The sequence below is a fragment of the Oryctolagus cuniculus genome, chromosome 5 (genome assembly GCF_051225735.1).
Source record: "Oryctolagus cuniculus isolate XC-2025 breed Fujian yellow rabbit chromosome 5, ASM5122573v1, whole genome shotgun sequence".
Taxonomy (NCBI): domain Eukaryota; kingdom Metazoa; phylum Chordata; class Mammalia; order Lagomorpha; family Leporidae; genus Oryctolagus; species Oryctolagus cuniculus.
In genome coordinates this window covers 10,853,852-10,873,367 of record NC_142871.1, presented here as the reverse complement: position 1 = coordinate 10,873,367, position 19,516 = coordinate 10,853,852, and the positions used below count along the sequence as shown (strand labels likewise).

At 48.6% G+C, this 19,516-nt stretch overlaps 1 protein-coding gene across 19 annotated transcripts in view; it reads left to right on the top strand.

Moving 5' to 3' along the window:
* Positions 1 to 2,888: 2,888 nt before the first annotated feature.
* Positions 2,889 to 19,516, top strand: part of ARID1B (AT-rich interaction domain 1B) — a 444,025-nt gene continuing 427,397 nt past the window's right edge. For 4 of the 19 annotated variants that reach the window (XM_051855222.3, XM_051855226.3, XM_051855224.3 and 1 more), the window contains exon 1: positions 2,890 to 5,579. In XM_051855222.3, coding sequence (XP_051711182.3) covers positions 3,750 to 5,579 — 1,830 coding nt within the window. In that variant the 5' untranslated portion in view covers positions 2,890 to 3,749. Of the gene's footprint in view, positions 5,580 to 19,516 lie in introns of all 19 variants that reach the window. The other 15 variants (XM_051855227.3, XM_051855223.3, XM_089333594.1 and 12 more) reach the window with 12 other exon arrangements.

Below are 19,516 nucleotides of genomic sequence, written 5' to 3'. Positions count from 1 at the left end.
GGCAGCCCAGGTCTGCTTCTTTGCTGGCCAAGTTCTCCACGACGTCCACAGCTAGACCGTGGTGTGCTTCAGTGGGTTAATTTTTTATCTCCCCAATATAGATAGGACCAAAGTGATATTTATATTTTTATTTTTAAGGATAGCACAAAGTAGGTTCCAGGTGAATTTGTTGAGGGGCTAAATGTAGTTTATCCGTATCTGGCTTTTTGTCAACACTGTAATTTTCTTAGAAGTGTGACGGTGCTGTTGTTTGCCATAGTTACCAAGTGTATTTAGTTTATTGCCTGGATTTAAAAAAAAATCCTGCCTAAATTTTTTTTTTTTGCCTTCGTGAACTCACTGCTACTGATAATTTGCATAGTTGTTTCAGATTAAATGCTATACCCCATATCTTTCATTGACTCGGAGTTGTTCACTGCCAACATCTAAATCGGAGAAGTGAAAAGGACAATTGTTTAGTGCTTTTTAAAGTCCCTGACCAAGATCAGTAGGGAAATCCCATTAGCTCCATTCATCGCATTTCTCATAAATCTAAAAGGAAAGCAAGTATCCAAAGCCTTATTCTTTAATAGTTCTTATTTGTAAAACCTTGACAGGGCTTTATTCTAAATTGCTTCCAAATTACATAAAGAATACTGAGAAATATGATGGGCAGTGGGTTGTGATGGTTTCAGTCATGGAATAAATAAGTAGAACAGTGAAAGGGGACTGATCTGAAAGCAAACAGAGTATGATGGGCTAGGAAGAGGCGGAAAGAACAGACTGCGGCTCAACCATCTGGCTCAACCCTCTGTAAGTGGGCAAGCTGAAGAGCCTTTTATTCAGTGTCCTACAACTTATTCAAAAGGGGCAGAATTTGAATATTAATATTTCCATATAGTTAAAAAAAAGCCCCGACGCTTTTGTAACCAAAAAGGAATGTTTAACAAAATAATGGGTAATCCTCTGGCTAAACATGGCCTAGGAGCACCCTGTGGGTGGGAGGCGGCTTCAGGCCACGGGCAGGGGCTGAGGCTCCCCCTCCTCCTGGTGCTTAGGGAAACTTACTAAAGTTGTCACTGTGGTTGGAAATTCAGACAAGGGGTGTAAAAGTAAGGAACTCATCAGGAAAAAGGCACACGGTGATGTCCGGGATCTTATTTCATCCAAAAGGAAGAAAAAAGTAGAATTGCCATCCAGGGTAACTGAGGCAAGCGACACAGCAGAAATGCTAATCCGTGGGTGAATTCTTGCTTTTGTGAAATGGGAACCTATTTCCTCTCTTTATAACCAACCCCTGACAATTTCCACTTTGTGTAGTAAGTCTTGGGTGCTTAAGTGAAACTATGGTTGGAGAAATAGGATTCCAATGAAGGTGTTTCAGAAAGAGGTCTCAGCCTTCTCCGTGGTAGAAAACACAAAACCAAGTCCTGCGGGCTTTGTGCTGTGTTTCTCTTGCAGGCTGCACTGCCTTCTGTCTGCGTCAGGGTGTGGCATCTGCTGCTGGAGAGGAAGAACTGGCATGTGTCGCCTTTTAGAGCAGGCCCCTGTCATTGTGCTGGGGCCTGGGTTTTACAGGCTCCTGGTCCCAGTCTTCCAGCTGAAGACTTGCTGAAGCAAACGGAATATACAGAGATTGTGGATTATATGTCGAATTCTCTTTTTAGTTTTGTGATTTTTTTTCTGATATGAAAAAATATTTCTAAAGCCCAGAAGTGAACTTGGCGATTCCCTTTTAGGACTAGTTGTGAAAAGCAGCCAGGACGTACGGCTGAGCTTGTAGGAACTGACTTTGATCTAGCTTATCAATCTGAATAAAAGCACTGTATGATTATTTGCATATAGTTTGATTATCAATGAAGCATAAACAAGATTGATTTTAGAATACATGTATATAGATACATAAAACATTTATATTTGCATATGAAAACTTTAAAATGCAACATATGTGGTTAATACGTATAATTAGTATGTATTTGAATATATAGAGAAAAGCCAGGGAAAAAAATGTCAAAAGGCCCACTAAAAGAGATGTAGTGTTCTCTTGGCACAAACTGATGATTTGGCATGACTTCCTCTTACAGTTCTGTTATTGTCTCTTACCCGTTTTCCAGTTGTTTGGACAGAATGGCAATTTGGTGTTTCTTCTCCAAATAACGACCCTTGGGTGTGCGCCTGGCTCCCCTCCCCCACCAGTCACCAGCTCCGTCTGGCTATCTGTCTCTAGTCAGGTAACATGCTTACACTTGGTCAAGCATACATAACTAGTGCAAGCCGAAATGCTTGCTATGGAAAGCTGAGGAATGAAACGATTTTGGAAAACGATACTCTACCAAAATCGTGTATCTCATTTCTGGGAGTGTGACCCCTAGAGAGCTGGAGAGTACTTCTTAAGAAGTACTGTTACTAAAGATACTCATAATGATACTAGGTGGTAAACTCATAATAAAAACTGTTGGAATACACAACTGTGTACTATTTCTGCTTTTACATTAGATTGGACTGTTTTATATTGTTATTGATCTTGTATTTATTACATTTAACATCTATTGAGTTTTGTTTCATGTTACTTGGAAAGAAACTTTCTCAAGAGGGTTCTCTGTGCCCGTTACCCTCTGAAATAACGCTGGAAGGTGCTACTACATCACCGGAGGTGGGGGGATTCGACTTTGGACAAATAGTGGCATCTGCGTGGGAAAGCTGTGTGCCGCGTGACCCTCGGCTGCGTGTGCCCGAGACAGAGAGGACACAGGGGTGCGAGCTCTCCCCACAGACTCCTTGCACAGATATCCAGGGTGCCTTAAAAACAGCCACGTAGCCATTATCTCTGGGGCAGGTGCCGGCATCGGTGAGCATCCATTGAGTACCTGCTGTGTACAGGGCTCTGTGCTCTTCGAACGCGGCTAACCCTCCCCGAAAGCCCTTCCTGAATTCTGCAGTTGGAAGAAGTTGTGGGAATCACGCCGATGGCCAGGAGTCAAGGCAGGGAGGCCAACGTTCTGGAAAATTACATAACTCCTGGGAGAGCCAGCGCTTTTGCAGATCGCCCAAATATTTTCTTTCCTCCGTGGGCTCCTCGTCACCTCGGAGGCCCACGGACAACTTCGTGCCCCAGCCCTTCTTCCCTCTTTTGTCTGCTCGCCACAGACTCGTTTTTCCACCTTTGGAGCGTTCCTTTTAGACGCGAAAACAAACACGCGAACGCCCGGTTGGCAAGGAGACGGAGGCACGAGGGGAAAGTGCAGCTCTGGCCGCCTCTCGCCGCCGCGCTCCGAGCGGCTGCCCAGCCGGCCTCGGCCCGGGCCTGCGCGCGGCCCCCGGCCCCCGGCCCCCGGCCCACGAGGCTGCGCCGGCACGGGCGGGCGGCTGCGGCCCGCGCCGAGTCCAGTCCGCGTTTTGCGAGTGCACAGGAGCAATCAGAGAGAAGTGGGATAATAGTTGCTCCAGCTCGCTCGGCTCCTTCTCGTGCCATGCTGGGCCCGATAGGCTCAGCCGGTCGTGTATTTACCCATATCCGGGTTAGAGAGGAAAAGAGAAAAGTTTCGTTTAAACCTGAACTAAAAACTTTCACCGTGAAAGCACACAGCGGGAGCAGGCCCAGACCGTAAGGCGTGCCCCGGGCCCGGCGCTCCGGCGGGGCCTGCGGAGGGGGAGGGGGCCGGCGGCTTCCCGGCGGGCCGCGTGGATGCGCGCAGGAGGGGCCGCGGCCTGAAAAGTGGGGGTATTGTCTCCCCCCGCCGCCCGCCCGGCCTCGCCACGCCGCGGCGATCATGGCCGCGCGGGCAGCAGCGGCGGCGGCGGCGCGGGCGCGGGCGGGCAGCGGCGAGCGGCGGGCGCCCCCCGGGCCGCGGCCGGCGCCCGGGGCCCGGGACCTGGAGGCGGGGGCGCGCGGCGCGGCGGCGGCGGCACCGGCGGCACCGGGACCCATGCTGGGGGGCGGCGGCGGCGGCGGCCTGAATAATGTGCACCACCACCCCCTGCACCCCCGTCACGAGCTGAACATGGCCCATAACGCGAGCGCCGCGGCCCCGGCCGCCGCCGCCAGCACTAGCAGCGCCAAGAGCGGCGGCTCGGAGGCGGCTCTCAAGGAGGCTGGAAGCGCCGCCGCGCTGTCCTCCTCCTCCTCCTCCTCCGCGGCGGCGGCGGCGGCGGCGGCGGCGGCGGCGGCGTCCTCCTCTTCCTCCTCGTCGGGCCCGGGCTCGGCCATGGAGACGGGGCTGCTCCCCAACCACAAACTGAAAGCCGTTGGCGAGGCCCCCGCCGCACCGCCCCACCACCACCACCGCCACCATGCCCACCACCACGACCACCATGCCCACCTCCACCACCACCACCACCATCACCACCACCACCACGCACTACAGCAGCAGCTAAACCAGTTCCAGCAGCAGCAGCAACAGCAGCAGCAGCAGCAGCAGCAACAACATCCCATTTCCAACAACAGCCTGGGCGGCGCGGGCGGCGGCGGCGGCGCGCCTCAGCCGGGCCCCGACATGGAGCAGCCGCAACATGGAGGCGCCAAGGACAGTGCCGCGGGCAGCCAGGCCGACCCCCCGGGCCAGCCGCTGCTGAGCAAGCCGGGCGACGAGGACGACGCGCCGCCCAAGATGGGGGAGCCGGCGGGCGGCCGCTACGAGCACCCGGGCCTGGGCGCCCTGGGCGCGCAGCAGTCTCCGGCCGCCGTGCCCGGGGGCGGCGGCCAGGCGGCCGTCTCGGAGTTTAATAATTACTATGGCAGCGCTGCCCCTGCTAGCGGCGGCCCCGGCGGCCGCGCTGGGCCTTGCTTTGATCAACATGGCGGACAACAAAGCCCCGGGATGGGGATGATGCATTCCGCCTCAGCCGCCGCCGGGGCCCCCAGCAGCATGGACCCCCTGCAGAACTCCCACGAAGGGTACCCCAACAGCCAGTACAACCATTATCCGGGCTACAGCCGGCCCGGCGCGGGCGGCGGCGGCGGCGGCGGCGGAGGCGGAGGAGGAGGAGGAGGCAGCGGAGGAGGAGGAGGAGGAGGAGGAGGAGCAGGAGCAGGAGCAGGAGCAGGAGCAGGAGCGGGAGCTGTGGCGGCGGCGGCCGCGGCGGCGGCAGCAGCAGCAGCAGGAGGCGGCGGCGGCGGCGGCGGCAGCTATGGGGGCTCGTCCTCGGGGTACGGGGTGCTGAGCTCCCCCCGGCAGCAGGGCGGCGGCATGATGATGGGCCCCGGGGGCGGCGGGGCCGCGAGCCTCAGCAAGGCGGCCGCCGGCGCGGCGGCGGGGGGCTTCCAGCGCTTCGCCGGGCAGAACCAGCACCCGTCGGGGGCCACCCCGACCCTCAACCAGCTGCTCACCTCGCCCAGCCCCATGATGCGGAGCTACGGCGGCAGCTACCCCGACTACAGCAGCCCCAGCGCGCCGCCGCCGCCGCCGTCGCAGCCCCAGTCCCAGGCGGCGGCGGCGGCGGGGGCGGCGGCGGGCGGCCAGCAGGCGGCCGCGGGCATGGGCTTGGGCAAGGACATGGGCGCCCAGTATGCCGCTGCCAGCCCGGCCTGGGCGGCCGCGCAACAAAGGAGTCACCCGGCGATGAGTCCCGGCACCCCCGGACCGACCATGGGCAGATCCCAGGTAACCCCCGCGCCGGCCGGGCCTGCTTCCGCCCGGCGGCCTCGCCGCGCCGCGAGCCCGAGTTTCTTTCTTTGCCGCGTACTTTTCCCCAGTTTTCTGGTTGGGGGGCGGCGGGGGCGCGGCGCCCAGGGCCATCTTCGCGGGCGGCCGCCTCCCGCCGAGGTCGGGCGCGCGAGCGTCCGCCCGCCGAGTCCGGGCCGCGCCGTGCGGGCCGCGCAGGGCTTCGCCCGCGGCCGCGGGCCGGGCCGGGCGCTCCGGTGCCCGGTGGACCCGCAGCCTCGCCCCGCCGGCTCTCCCGAGGCGCTGGGGTGGTGACGGGATTCCGAGACAGCGCCCGCGGTCGCGGGAGGCTGTGGGGGCCCGGGGCTGGGTGCGGGGGGCTTTTGTGACGGAATCGGCTCTCCGGGCCGCTGAGGTCTGGGGATGGGGGGGGGGGTGTTGACCAGATCTGCCCGGGGAGCGCCCACAGTGTGCCCTCGCTGGGAGAAGAATGAGGAACTTTCTCCCACCTTCAGCCTCGTCCTTCCAGGGCGGCAAGGCGGGGAACACGGGTTAGCCTGGTGACAACCGAGGGGGTTTTTCCTAGTTGGATAGAGCCCCCCGGAGATCTTCGATGCGGGGATCGAGTTTGAGTGTTTACTAGCAGGGGCGGGGAGAGGGGGGAGAAAAAAATAGAAAGGCGCGATTTACAACGACGTGGAGGCAAAATATCTGAAATCTATCGATTCATTCCCGAGAATAGCCGGGGAAATCCATTATGGGGCTTCGGGCCGGCTGCAAGGAGTCACCTTCAGCGCCGAGGCTGTGTGCAAGGAACACGTTTCCCGACCCATTGAACTTCTCTTGCTCGCGGGCTAGGCATACACGCTGCTCAGCAAATCCAGCAGGAGAGCAGGCCTGTGCAAAGGGGGCATTTCGGATCGTGTTTATTGGGGTTTTCTTTCTCCTGCCGTCACCGAAGTCCTCCGGCGCTGTTCCGGAGTGTCCGGCGCGCTGGCTGTTTCTTGCTGGTAGGCTGAGCCTAAAGACTGACTTGATCTCCTTTGCAAGGTTTGGAATTTGAATTGTGGAGGTAAACTGGCTGTAATAGTCTCCAGACAGCTGCCTCTGAGTTGACATCTAATCTGCCATCTGATTGGCTCCCCTCTCACCATTGGGCATTTAGCACTGCTGATGTAAATAGAAGTGCTGAGCAGTACAGTCACAAAAATTCTTGCCACAAATAATAACTGCACTCTATTACAAGCAGATGTAAGGCTGCGTATTATTTAAAGCTTAAACTTGTCGCGCATCACGGTTATTAGTAAGAGGATTCGGCACAGAAAAACATCACACCGTGGTCCAGTCTTGGGCATTCACAAAACTGAGCTCTTTGATGACAATCTTGCAATATGGACACGACATATATCATGGACTACAATTGTAGGTGGACGATAGGGCCAGTGAAAAATAATTCAGCCACAAATTTTACCAATTACAGGGTTTGCTAAGGATATGTATATATATGTATATATATATGCCCTTTATTAATTCAGTTATAAAACATTTGATTTGTGGTAGCACATGTTTAATATAACATTAAAAATTTCAAGATTCTGATGTCCAGCAAATCTTATGGTGACAGGCTTTCAGTGGGATTAAGGCTATGTATTTCTAGTGTTTTGCGTTCTGGCTGTTTTAAAATGTTTGTGAGTGAAGAATTTTAGTTAAAACTGGCATATTTAAAAAGATGAAACGATATCATAATTTTTGCAGAGAACGGTTAATTAAACGGGAAACAATGGGTGTTTCTTTGAAGTACTAAAATCATTTTATATTTTCTTCTTCCTTGGAGGATACAGAAATGCCACAGAATCTTTTTTTCCTCTTGATTGTTTTGTTAGAGCAGGTAACGTAAGGTTTATCTGAACTGCTTACACAATGAGTTAGGAACACTGGATTACAAACGAGTTGTGCTGAGTGTGTTTGTTGCAAATAATTTTTCTTTCATAGACATCTTCATGCTATGCAAGTTTTAAAAATTTTAACCTGTTAGAAGGGAGTAACAGTGGCTGTTATGTATGTTTTTATTTAGTTCATTTAATTTTTTGGAAGGTGTATTTTAGTATTATCTGTTAGAGGAGAGACTTGTCAGAGTGAATGAAGGTCTGGATTTAACAGTCATGCAAATATTAACCTAAACATTGGTGTTCTCTGCCGTCAGATCCTTAGTTAATGGAGTTTTACTTTTAATGAGAATGTTTTCCTGTTCTTGATAGGAAACTTGTGATTTCAGTTTTTGTTTCTTGTTCACATAAAGTACAAACGTTATAAAGAAGACTCCTGTAAACCCTTGTAGTCCATTTTAAAGAGATTTGTGTTGTCAGCCTGCTTTTAAAGGGGCAGTTTAAAAATCACATTTTGCAAACTAGAAACAAATGAAATGAGAGGCAGAGGTAGGTTCATATTATTTCACAGTATCACTTCTTGATGGTGCCAGTCATTTTAAGTATTTTGTTTTCTTGGAATGAGAGTGAATCCATTATGTCCTCAGTGTGACCCTGGAGAATAGCTTTTTTTATTTTGAGGGGGAAAAATGACTGACATATGACCTAGATTCACAGATTGCTTGTAGGTATCTTTCTCTGTAACATGTGGAATATGTTGTGTTCATACTTTCTTTTTTCCCCTCTTCATTTTTGAAGGCTAGTAGTATTTAGTGTTTGTTATGGTAATTAAACTAAGAAACAGTCATTTGTCTGAAATATTAAATTACTGCTTGACTATAGGTCATAAAATACTATTAAATCACATTAAATTATGACTTTTTTGGCTTTTAATAGATTTAGTTTCATTTTTGATTTTAGGAAATGGTTTATATTGGGCAGCAAATGTTTTTGTAATTGGGAACAAAACATAGACATATATTGTAGGGGGAAGGCCTTTTAAAAAAGTGAAATAAGCCATTTTAGGGTTCTGATGGTTACTGGATTTTTTTAAGTATTCAGATAGAGCAGGCTCGAAAGGCGTACTGAGGTCTGCTCACATACACAGGGTTTTATGATGCCCACTTTTCGTTTGGGTTCCATTAATGCTATTTTAACTTTAGTTTTATGGAATATAATGCAGTGTAATTTTCAAAAGGCCTTGCTTACCATCCTGAGAGAAGTGACTACTGGCCCCCAGCACCTTCCCATGTGTGCAGCAGCCCTGCAGGAGAGGCTAACTCCCTTCTCCCAGCCCCGTGCATCGGAGCTAGCTGATATTCCGAGTACTGTCAGGACATGTGTGTCGCGTCATGTATGTATTTGCCAAGGCAGAGGGCTGCTATGTACATTTAGAAGAGGTGGACTTGGTCACTGTAATTCATGGGGAAGGCTTATCATTTAAGAACGAACAAAAGGAAAGATAACAAAATTCTCTGCAGTTTTCTGTTTTTCTAAGTTATCAGGAATGAAATTATGTTTGGCTTATAATTACTTTCAGTGGGAATCCTGGTTTTTTTGCTCCTTCATTTTGACTTTTTTTTTTTTTTTAATGGTAGCCACTCTTTAAGACAGCTATAACTTAAATTTATGTTTTTGTTAGCCCTGAATCAGGTATGTTCTAGGGAACAACATGTTCTTACCTTGGGTCTAAAATGAGAAACCTTAACCCTTCTTTTTTCTTTGGCTTTGTTTATCTCTATTTAAGAATAAATTTTTGAATTTTTGGCAAGGGTCTTTCTGCTGCTTCCATTTTTCTCTTTTATTCTTTCAGAAGTGTGCATTGGGTAGGAAATAATCTAGATCACACTTGGATACTTAAAATTAATGTACTTAAGCGCAAGATCGTTGTGGTCCTTTGCGAGATTGAAGAGATTCACATCTTCATGCTGGCATGAAAAGCCTTCTGTAGACGCCTTTTAACGAAGACAGGTGCAGTCGAATGGGAGAGGGTTTTCAGTTCAGTGTCTTGTCGGTGGACTCTGTAATGCAGGGCAGGGTTATGTAAAAAGACGATTTCTGCTGTGGTAGGGACGCACTTGCCTCCTCCAGCATGGGTCCCCGCCTCACCGGCTCGGAGAAAGATGGCCCGGCCTGGCGTCCGCGTGCCCGGCCTGGCCGGGAGCCGGGAGGGCCGGGGTGCGCTGGCGCCGGAAGCCGGCGCAGAGGCGGCTCTCCCGGCCCGGCCCGGGCGCAGAGGCGGCTCGCTCGGCTCCGGGGCTGCGAGCGGGGAGCCGGGCTAGGGGAGAGGCGCTGATCTGTCCCTCGCGTCACTTTCATTTTGGCCTCTGTGTAGTTGTGTGAATTTGAGGTTGATGTTTGTGTTTGATAGGGCTGTCGTGTGGTACTTAAAACAACAGATTTATGGAAAATGAGAATGAATATTAATAAAGTCAGTTCCATTAGTTATTTTTCGTGTGTGCAGTATTTGGATTCCGAAAACGGATGTTATAAAATGTCCTGACGTTTGCCAGTGCTGTTTGTCTTCTAGGGGCTGCGTCCTGCGTGCCGGCCTCTGGGCTTGGGGGGGTGTCTGGCCACAGGCCTCTGTCCTGCAGGCTGCGCCCGCTCTGTGGGTGTGTGCAGTGGCGCCGCACACTTGCTGTGTGTGCATGCCTGCGGCCCTCCTTCCCGGGGACGGGGGTGGGGCAGCTGGCAGGGCTGTGTCCCCCAGCAGTGCGGGCCTCTTGGGCCAGCGCTGCTGCTTCCGTGGGACTGAGTGGCCCTTCCTGATTTCACTGGGGGTGGAGGCCTTAATTCTGAGGGGAACCCGGTTACTGTAGAGACCTTTCTTCTTGGAGATGTGACGAAAAGAAGAACTGTCTTAGGTGTCTACCTGAGCGTCCCTCATTCTGCTCTTGTTTTTCGTGTGCTTAAAGCTGAATGGGTGGAATTCTTGAAATCCATATGCTGTGGTTTTCTTCTAATAATTCACTCTGAGTGAGTGAATTTATCAAAGTAGAATATGTGTTTCCACAGTAGATTTTTTGCCAAATATGTTTTATTTTTGAAGTCTTTTACTAGTAGTGGCTCTAAGAAAAACTATTTCCTAAGATTTGCTTGTTTGAATAGGATCCAGTACGCAGTTTTCAAACCCACTTCTGTGTGGATCAGTGCCAAGAATATTAGAAGGCTACTGAGTTTGACAGATGAACTAATGATGAAATTAGTTTGTTTCTGGAACGATACGTGTTGCTAGGAAAGAGATTAAAGCCTTGAAATTGTTGAGGTATCTGGTTTACCAGTGGGTACCGTGATCAGCATCAGGTAGATGGCAGCAGACTCTGGCACAGATCTGGCGTTGCAGGGCAGTCCTTCTGAATTAACGGAGATTGGGGCTCCGCGGACTGTCTCCGTGGGGTGCACTTCCCATCTTGTTTGGGTCTCCGTGAGAGGTGAGCCTTGAGAACCGGAAGTTGTCCTTATTAGGTACCTCTGGAAGGGAAGCCATGTTTGATGAATCCTAGACTCCAATGTAACTTTTTTTTTTTTGGTAATCGGATACTAACAAATTGTATGTGTGCATGTGTTCCTGTTTTCTCACAGCAGATTTATACACGACATAGAGTTTACCGTTCTCCCCATTCGTAGGCATCTGGCCCATTGGCATTAGGGCGTTCTCATTGCTGTGCAGCCCTCACCACGGCCCTTTCATCTTCCCAGATGGAATTAGAATTTTTTTCTTCCCAATTGCTAGCTTTCAGTGTGTATTGTAAGTAATCTCTTGCCTTTGTAACTACCAGCTCTTCCACTTCCTAATTTACTAGTAAATTCCTCCTCCAATGTGCCATTGGAATGCTAATGTTCTTGTTTATAACTTTGGTCCTTCTTCCAGTTCTAACTTTGGGGTAATTCTTATAGACTTGTTAGTTGCTTCTATGCCGGGTTATGTCATTAAAAGTTTAAAAGCAGCTTTTTGGAACCTTTCTAAGGTGTAAAAGGTTTGGGGTATTTTTTTGAGACAAACCTGGGCCTCTGTTAGATCCTCATTTTAGGGTATGGTAAGGAACAGTTGCTGTGATCATGTCTCTCTTATATTTTCTTACCCTTTGTATTTTTAGCTTTTTTAAAGCCACTGTTCTGTTTTTCTGCTATTGGTGAAAATCATTTAAGTGATTTTTTTTTTTCTGTTCTTGCTGTGAGTGTCCTGCTCCCCCAGCCCAGAGCAAACGGCCAGCCCAGGAGACGCTGTGTCCCTTTTCTTGCTATTCTCTACTCCAAAATCCTTGCTTTCCCCTTGCATTTTAGGTTTCAAAATTGCAGAAATTCTTATGTGGAAAAACTACTAAATTAAGATGATTGTGTTTTAATTAAATTTTAGAGGCAGTTGTAAAAGAGATGCCTCTTGATTCTGGTTGGTCTTTTGAACCGGCTTTTTCTCTGTGAAGTACTAGAATTGTATTGTAACTGCTACTGATGCTGATACTCGCATCTTTGTAGAATCAGTTCTTGCTTTTAACACCACCTTCTGCGGAGGGCATCGAGGAAATGAACTGGTATTTGAGACTTGTACTGGAAGCAACAATTACTTCTTTACTGTTGTAAACACTTAGCATTTGTGTATGCCTTGAGGTGTGTGTGAGCTGAACATCAGCTGCAGACAGTTGGCAAATATTTATTGAGTGTGCATTTTCTTTTTGGTTTTTAAAGATTTTTTTTTTTTATTTGAAAGTCAAAGTTAGAAAGGGGGAAAGCGTCCCTCCACTGGTTTACTCCTGAGTGTACTCTTTCTTAATCAGCCCTGTGTAGACACAGGTGCTAGCTGGGGTCCTTGGTTTGTTGCTCTGCGTGCGGATAACGCGGCCACTGCACGTGGATGGTGGTGTCTTTGGCATCATGACCTGGGACCTGGATTGCTGAAATAAAGTGCGGATAGCAACCTGTGGGTCTGCAGTTTGTCGGCTTGCCTTTTTGGGATAGGGGAATGGATTTTGGTGAAACAAGTGATTGTAGGTTGTTGTGATTTAGTTGGTGTGATCTAGTGACTCTTTGCCATTTCTACCGATCGGCTATTGGTTGTGCCAGAGCAAAATATAGATTCACTACAGAGTAGTAACTAAAAGAAGCAGGATATGATCACTTTGAAACTGATACAGAATGGTCCCTTTTCTTTTTCTCAGTTTTCTACATTACCTAGACTCTTGGAAAAAGTTAAAACAGTCTGCTCACATTTAGGAAGAGACTTAGATTGCTGCGGTATTTTTGGTAACTGTTTAGATAATGTATGCTGGCTGACGAGTAAATCCAGCTACTGCTGCGGGTCCTGAAATAAACCTTTCTGAGAGCGAGGCACCGCGACGAGTGGAGGCAGCTCCAGAGCGCTCAGCATTCCCTTCGGCTGCTTCTGCTGTGGGCAGCGCAGACGGTCAGCCACTCACCATGCTTCCCAGCCCGAGTTAGAAATGATCGGTAATTCTAAAACTCATGTAAAATTTGGCACCTAGTTTTCGAGATTTTTAAGAACCGAATTTTAAGACTCGGTGGCCATGTGTTAACCCATAAACCCGTTTTACTGTTCTTTATGTTTTCCTTTCCGGATTGCGATTTTTGTAGTAATTTTGCTTTCCCCGGTGAGTAATAGATGACCTTGGAAATAGATGTGTAGCACACTGCTAGGGTTTGCTGTGCGCTGGGCCAGCTCTGTGATCTGGAGGATGTGGGAGGGAGTCCGGGCGTTGGCCAAGGCCTGCACTTGCTCAGGTGGGGGCCCATCTCTCGGCTTTTGCGCTCATTTTCCTTAATTGTCACGTTGGTTGAAAACCTCCGCTGAGGTCATTGGCATAAGTCTGGGGGCTCCGTCCACGGCACATCTCTTGACCCACCTGCCTTCCCACTGTGGGGCTTGGTTTCTCATTCTCCCGGGCATGGTTCGGGACAGACCCTTGTTTCCATCAATCAGGGGAAGCCCAGAGTGTCCCGGCTTCAAAATTTTGTGCTACTCTGAATTTTTAAACAAACAGATAGTGCCTAATCAGCTGTGCACCACTGAACAGCTTATGAAACTCGCTGCATTCCAGGCGTGTTCCGTGAATGCCAGCAGACCTGTGCAAGTACACACATTGTGTGCATTCCACCATAATTTTCCTCACACTGATTGAACTCTTGCTTAATAGTTCTGTGAAATGATTTTGCTTCACTGATGGAGCCTGTGGGGGCGGGAGGGGGGCTGATGTCACCTCTACCCATTCAATAGCAGATTCTGTTTTCTGGCCAAGAATCACTCTTTTCTTATGCCTCTTATAGGTTTCCACTTTTATGGCCTGTAAAAATGACCGACATTTTAGGGGAACCACTTTTTGCAAAGATATAACATTTTGGAAATTTTATTTATTTATTTATTTTAAAGATTAATTTTTATTTTATTTGAATGACAGAGTTACACAGAGAGGTAGAGACAGAGAGAGGTCTTCCATCCGCTGGTTCACTCCCCAGATGGCCACAACAGCCGGAGCTGCGCCGATCTGAAGCCAGGAGCCAGGAGCTTCTTCTGGGTCTCCTACGTGGGTACAGGGGCCCAAGGACTTGGGCCATCTTCTACTGCTTTCCCAGGCCATAGCAGAGAGCTGGATCGGGAGAGGAGCAGCCAGGACTAGAACTGGCACCCATATGGGATACCGGTGCTTCAGGCCAGGGCTTTAACCTGCTGTGCCACAGCGTGGCCCAACGTTTCAGAAATTTAAAACTGGGCTGTTGGAGCTGGTGGGTGCTGGACCTTGGTTACTTGTTGCTAAGTGGCTTGCTGTTTCTGCTTTACCTTCACTGAATATACAACTCAGATCTGGTCCTTACAAAATTACAATTTATACACATGGAGGCAAGGACTGCTCAGGTAGTCAAAACAGGGAATATCAAATCTGAGAATAACTCAGGCGTGGAGACAAAAACTTTTTTTGAGAAAGAGAGAGAGAGCGAGCGTGCGCTCCCCCATCCCCTGTTCATTCCCTACATGCCTTTGACAGTTGGGACTGTGCCAGGCTGAAGCCTGGAATCAGGAGCTCAATCTGTGAGCCATCTCCTGCTGCCTCCCAGGGTGCACATTAGTAGGAAGCTGGACTTAGCAGAGCCAAGATTTGAACCTAGACCTCCTGTTACGGGATGTGGGTGTCTCCAGTGGTGTCTTAGCCACTAGACCAAATACTTGCTCCAGAACAATTTTATTTTATACTGAGATTAAAACCATCAGGGACAACATTTAATTTCTATTATGAACCAATACTTTGTACCACTTGTTGCTTAAGATACAGGGTAAATATAACATGATCCACAATTTTCCCTGGTGAATTATAAACTCCTGGTGTTTCACAAAGTAAAAATTAAAGTGAATGGCTACGTTAGCTGTCTGTAGTTCTTATGCAAGAGGACTGTATGCCTCAAAATATTTGAGTAGTTGATAAGAAATCGGAAGTAAACATTTCTCATTGGGTGTATTACTCATCTACAATATCAGGCTCAAGAAATCTGCTCAGTCTGTGTTCATGTTGTGGGTGGAAGAGTGGTGTACAGGACTTGGAGACTGTCCCTTGGTTCTATGACATTGATGAGAAAGTGAGCTTAATTTGTTTTGGATGCCTCATATGATGATTTTTCTGCTAAAGAAATGGCTTCATGGTATCATTATCATGAAGGCTTTAATATTCAGGTCATTGGACTTTACCTCATTTGACAGTCTTCTGTATGTTAGGGCTTTGGGATTGCAGATTTATGTCATTGTAGCAAGAACATGGGTGTTAGGCATGTGCTGTATGCCTGGCACTGTGTTGGATGATGGATCCCTTGGGAACTAGGACCTGGACCTCAGTGAGTGGACAGTGAATTGCTTAAGGACAAGTAAACATAATAGACTATGTAATTCAGTATAAGCGGCTTGGGTGAGAGAATTTTTTTTTTTTTTAATTTTCATTTACTTATTTGAGAGGCAGAGAGAGCGTGAGCGAGTGAGTACTAGTGAGCCCCCCTTCACTGGTTCACGTCTTTTTATTTTTATTTATTTAAAAAATTTTTTTTAAATTTATTTGAGAGAGCCACACAGAGAGAGGGAAAGGCAGAGAAAAAGGTCTTCCATCCTCTTGTTCACTCCCCAAATGGCCGCAATTGCCAGAGCTGGGCTGATCCGAAGCCAGAAGCCAGGAGTTTGCTTTGGGTTTCCCACGCAGGTGCAAGGGCCCAAGTACTTGGGCCATCTTCTACTGCTTTCCCAGGACATAGCAGAGAACTGGAGCAGAAGAGGAGCAGTCACGACTCAAACCGGCACCCATATAGGAGGCCGGCACCACAGGTGGAGGCTTAGCCCACTGTGCCACAGCACCGGTCCCCTTTATTTTTATTTTTAAAAGATTTATTTATTTATTTGAAAGGTAGAGTTAGGGCGGGGGGAGGGAAGAAAGACAAAGAGAGCTTCCATTTGCTGGTTCATTCCCCAAATAGCTGCAACAGCTAGGACTGAGCCACGCAGAAGCCGGGAGCCAGGAGCTTCGTGTGGGTCTCCCATGTGGGTGCAGGGACCCAAGCACTTGGGCCGTCTTCCACTGCTTTCCCAGACACAGCAGAGGGAGCTGAATCAGAAGCGGAGCAGCTGGAACTTGAACCCATGCCCATATGGGCAGCCAGTGCTGCAGGCCATGGTTTTAACTTACAGCACCATCCTTGTTCACTTCTCAAATACCCATGAAGGCCCAGGCTGGGCCAGACTGAAGCTCAGAGCTGGGAACTCAATCCAGGGCCCCCTCGTGGATGGCAGGAGCCCAGTTACTCGAATTATCACCACTGCCTTCCCAGGGTCCCCATTAGTAGGACGCTGGAATCAGGAGCCAGAGGCAGGCATTGAACCCAGTCCCTCCCATGTGCTCACTGTTTTCCTAACCAGTATCTTAACGGCCGTTCCACACACCTGCCCTCGGATGGGAGAAGTTTTGTTGTTGGAGGGGCACAGAAGAGGTCAGGGCTGGTGTTAGGAATAGAATCTGGTAAGTCAAGACTTGCCAGGCATAGTGAACCTGGTAAAGACACGGGCAGAGGAGGGGGAGAGGGGTAGAAGCAGGGGCAAGGACAAGAACCAAAGTGGACAGGTTAGAGAACCTTGGACCTTTTGTCAGCTGTTTAGCCTCAGTAAGTTACTTTACCTCTCTGGTTTACAGTGCTGTCCACCCTGAAGGAATGGGAAAGAATGCCTTTTTTTTTTTTTAAATTTTGGTGAGGATTAGACTTTATAAGGTCCTGACTTACTGCCCAGCAATGAAGGTGGTGTTTTTTTTTTTTTAAATATTTATTATTTATTTGAAAGTCAGAATTACACAGAGAGAAGGAGAGGCAGATAGAAGAAAGAGAGAGGTCCTCCATCCACTGGTTCACTCCCCAGATGGCTGCAATGGCTGGAGCTGTGCTGATCTGAAGCCAGGAGCCAGGAGCTTCTTCCTGGTCTCCCATGTGGGTGCAGGGGCCCAGGCTTAGGCCATCTTCCATTGCTTTCCCAGGCCATAGCAGAGAGCTGGATCGGCAGTGGAGCAGCCAGGGCTCGAACTAGCGCCCACTTGGGATGCCAGACTGCTGGTGGTGGCCTCACCCACCACGCCACAGCGCCAGCCCCAGAAGGTAGTGTTTTAATAGCGTGGTAAAGGTTTGTACCTTTTCATGGACAGATAAAAGGAGTTAGATGTGATTCTCTATTAGCTAACAACCTGTTAGTCTTTCCTTTCTGAACACATGTTAATATTTGTGTCTTACTTCCAGTCCAAGCCATATAAATTTTTTATTTTTTGCCAGATAGGTGTGTTTACCCTGTGTTTTGGAAAAGTAGGTTACTGAGCAGCTCTAAAATAAAATGCCCGTGGTAGTTTGCCTGGTTTTTAAATAGTTCTATATTTTTTTAACTGGCAAGGAAAAAATAAATTCAGATTGATACTTGAAGAATTTAATTTTATCACCATCAACAAATGGTGAGTGATCTTGGTTTCCTGGCGCTGTACCAGATTAATAGGTACTCAGAGGTGTTTGTGAATTGTTGAACAATGTGTTCATTGCTTAAGGAGAAATGTCTTTAAATTCCCAAGTAGCTATCAGTGATTAAATGAATTAAATAAGATCATGTGTGGGATATTTTTATTTTATCTTCCAGTTAATTAGAAATACAATGCTGGCCTTACAAGCAGTCTGAATTTTGAACTGAGGGAAGCTGGTGGTAGGCAGACAACTTCCAGCTGATGACATGGATCTTCTACTTCTAATTTATTTTCTCCACATATCAAGTAGGTTGAATGTTAAGCTTTTGCTGGCTTTGAAAATAGCCCTCTTACCGCCAGCTCCTGTGTAGTTCCTTGGCTGATGGAGGAAACATTCAGGAAGCTGCCCTGTTTACTACAGCAGGCGGGGACCTGCTCTCTGAAAGCCCGGCCCTCTCCCCTTTCACCCGGCATCCTTTGTGTGTGGCGAGACTTGAGACTTCGTCCCTCCTCCTCCGCTGTGGAATTTGTCAGAACCGTGAGCGGTTAAAGCAGTAGCGCTTGGCGTTTCTTCTGCAATGAGTTAGTGAGGGTGGGATGCAGAGCAGTTGTGTGCTATCTTTCTAGATGTGCATCGCGTTCCTGTAGTTTTCCGTTTGCTGCTACTAGTGAGGAAGGAGAGAAGAATGGAGGGAAATGGAGATGGATTTTATTTAAGACAGTTGTATTTGGACAACTTAGGGGGGTATGCTTTTTTAGTTTAAATACCCGTTCCTGGTCTAAGTGGTTTCATGCTTCAGTGAAAAACTAACGCAAGGAAGTTGTAATCAGCTGTTAAGATATTTGAGCCCACTGGTTGTCAGTGTGTTGAAGTTTTATTCTTGGTGCATCTAGAAACCCAGTGTGAATGTATTTTGTGACTAGGAAGGTGTAGTGGCGTGGCTAAACTGGCAGAGCTGGAATCTGGATTTGATTTGCATGTGTGCGATTTTTTAGGGACTCTCAAAGTTGCACACATGAAATGAACTAGGTGGTGTGTATGGCGTCACATGATCAAAATATTTTTCCCCTTGCTGCTGCCAGAAGCTATCTATTGCTTTTCAACAGTCTTCCTTGTTGGGCTTCACGCCAGGATGTTTAAGACAAGCCCTTCCGTGAGCTCTTCCATTCTTAACCTCTTTGACTGCAGTGCCGTGACCTTCACATATGTAGATTAGCCATGTGCTCTGTGAATTGAAACTTGCTGCCTCAGGAAGAAAGGGTTTTTCTTTTTATTCCATTGGGAATTTGACAGCCATTCATCCCTGACCTGGGCAGAGGTAATGCAAGGAAATTGGATTCAAATGGAACGTGGCAAGATAGCTCGGGGAAGCGGCGTGCCAGCAGCCCGGCTTTCTACCTGGTCCCGGCCCAGAGCGCCGCTGCCGACACAGCGCTGAAGGTGCACAGGGTCTGAAAAGCACGGAGACGTGCTGGAAAAGCCTGCTTTTCAAGGAGGAGGTTGTCACTGTGAGCATTTCTAATTAGCTTTGACTCAGTTTCTTCCACTTCCTTTCCACTTTAAATTTTTGAAGTCTTTTTTGAATTTTTATTTTCTCATGCTACTTGAGAATTAAATACTTTCTAATATTGTGAGCCATCATGAGCTTAAACACATTTAGAAGAGCTATTCAAAAGTAGATGTCATGGGGCTGGCATGGTGGCGCAGTGAGTGAAGCCACTGTATGCAGTGCCGGCATCCCATATGGGTGCTGGTTCGAGTCCCGACTGTTCCTCTCCTGATCCAGCTCTCTTCTATGGCGTGGGAAGGCAGTGGAAGATTACCCAAATGCTTGGGCCCCTGCACCCGCATGGGAGACCCGGAAAAACTCCTGGTTCCTGGCTTCGGAGCAGCTCAGCTCCAGCTGTTGCGGTCATTTGGGGAGTGAACCAGCGGATGGAAGACCTCTCTCTCTCTCTCTCTCTTTCTCTCTCTCTGCCTTTCCTCTCTCTGTGTAACTCTGACTTTCAAATAAATAAATAAATATTAAAAAATAAA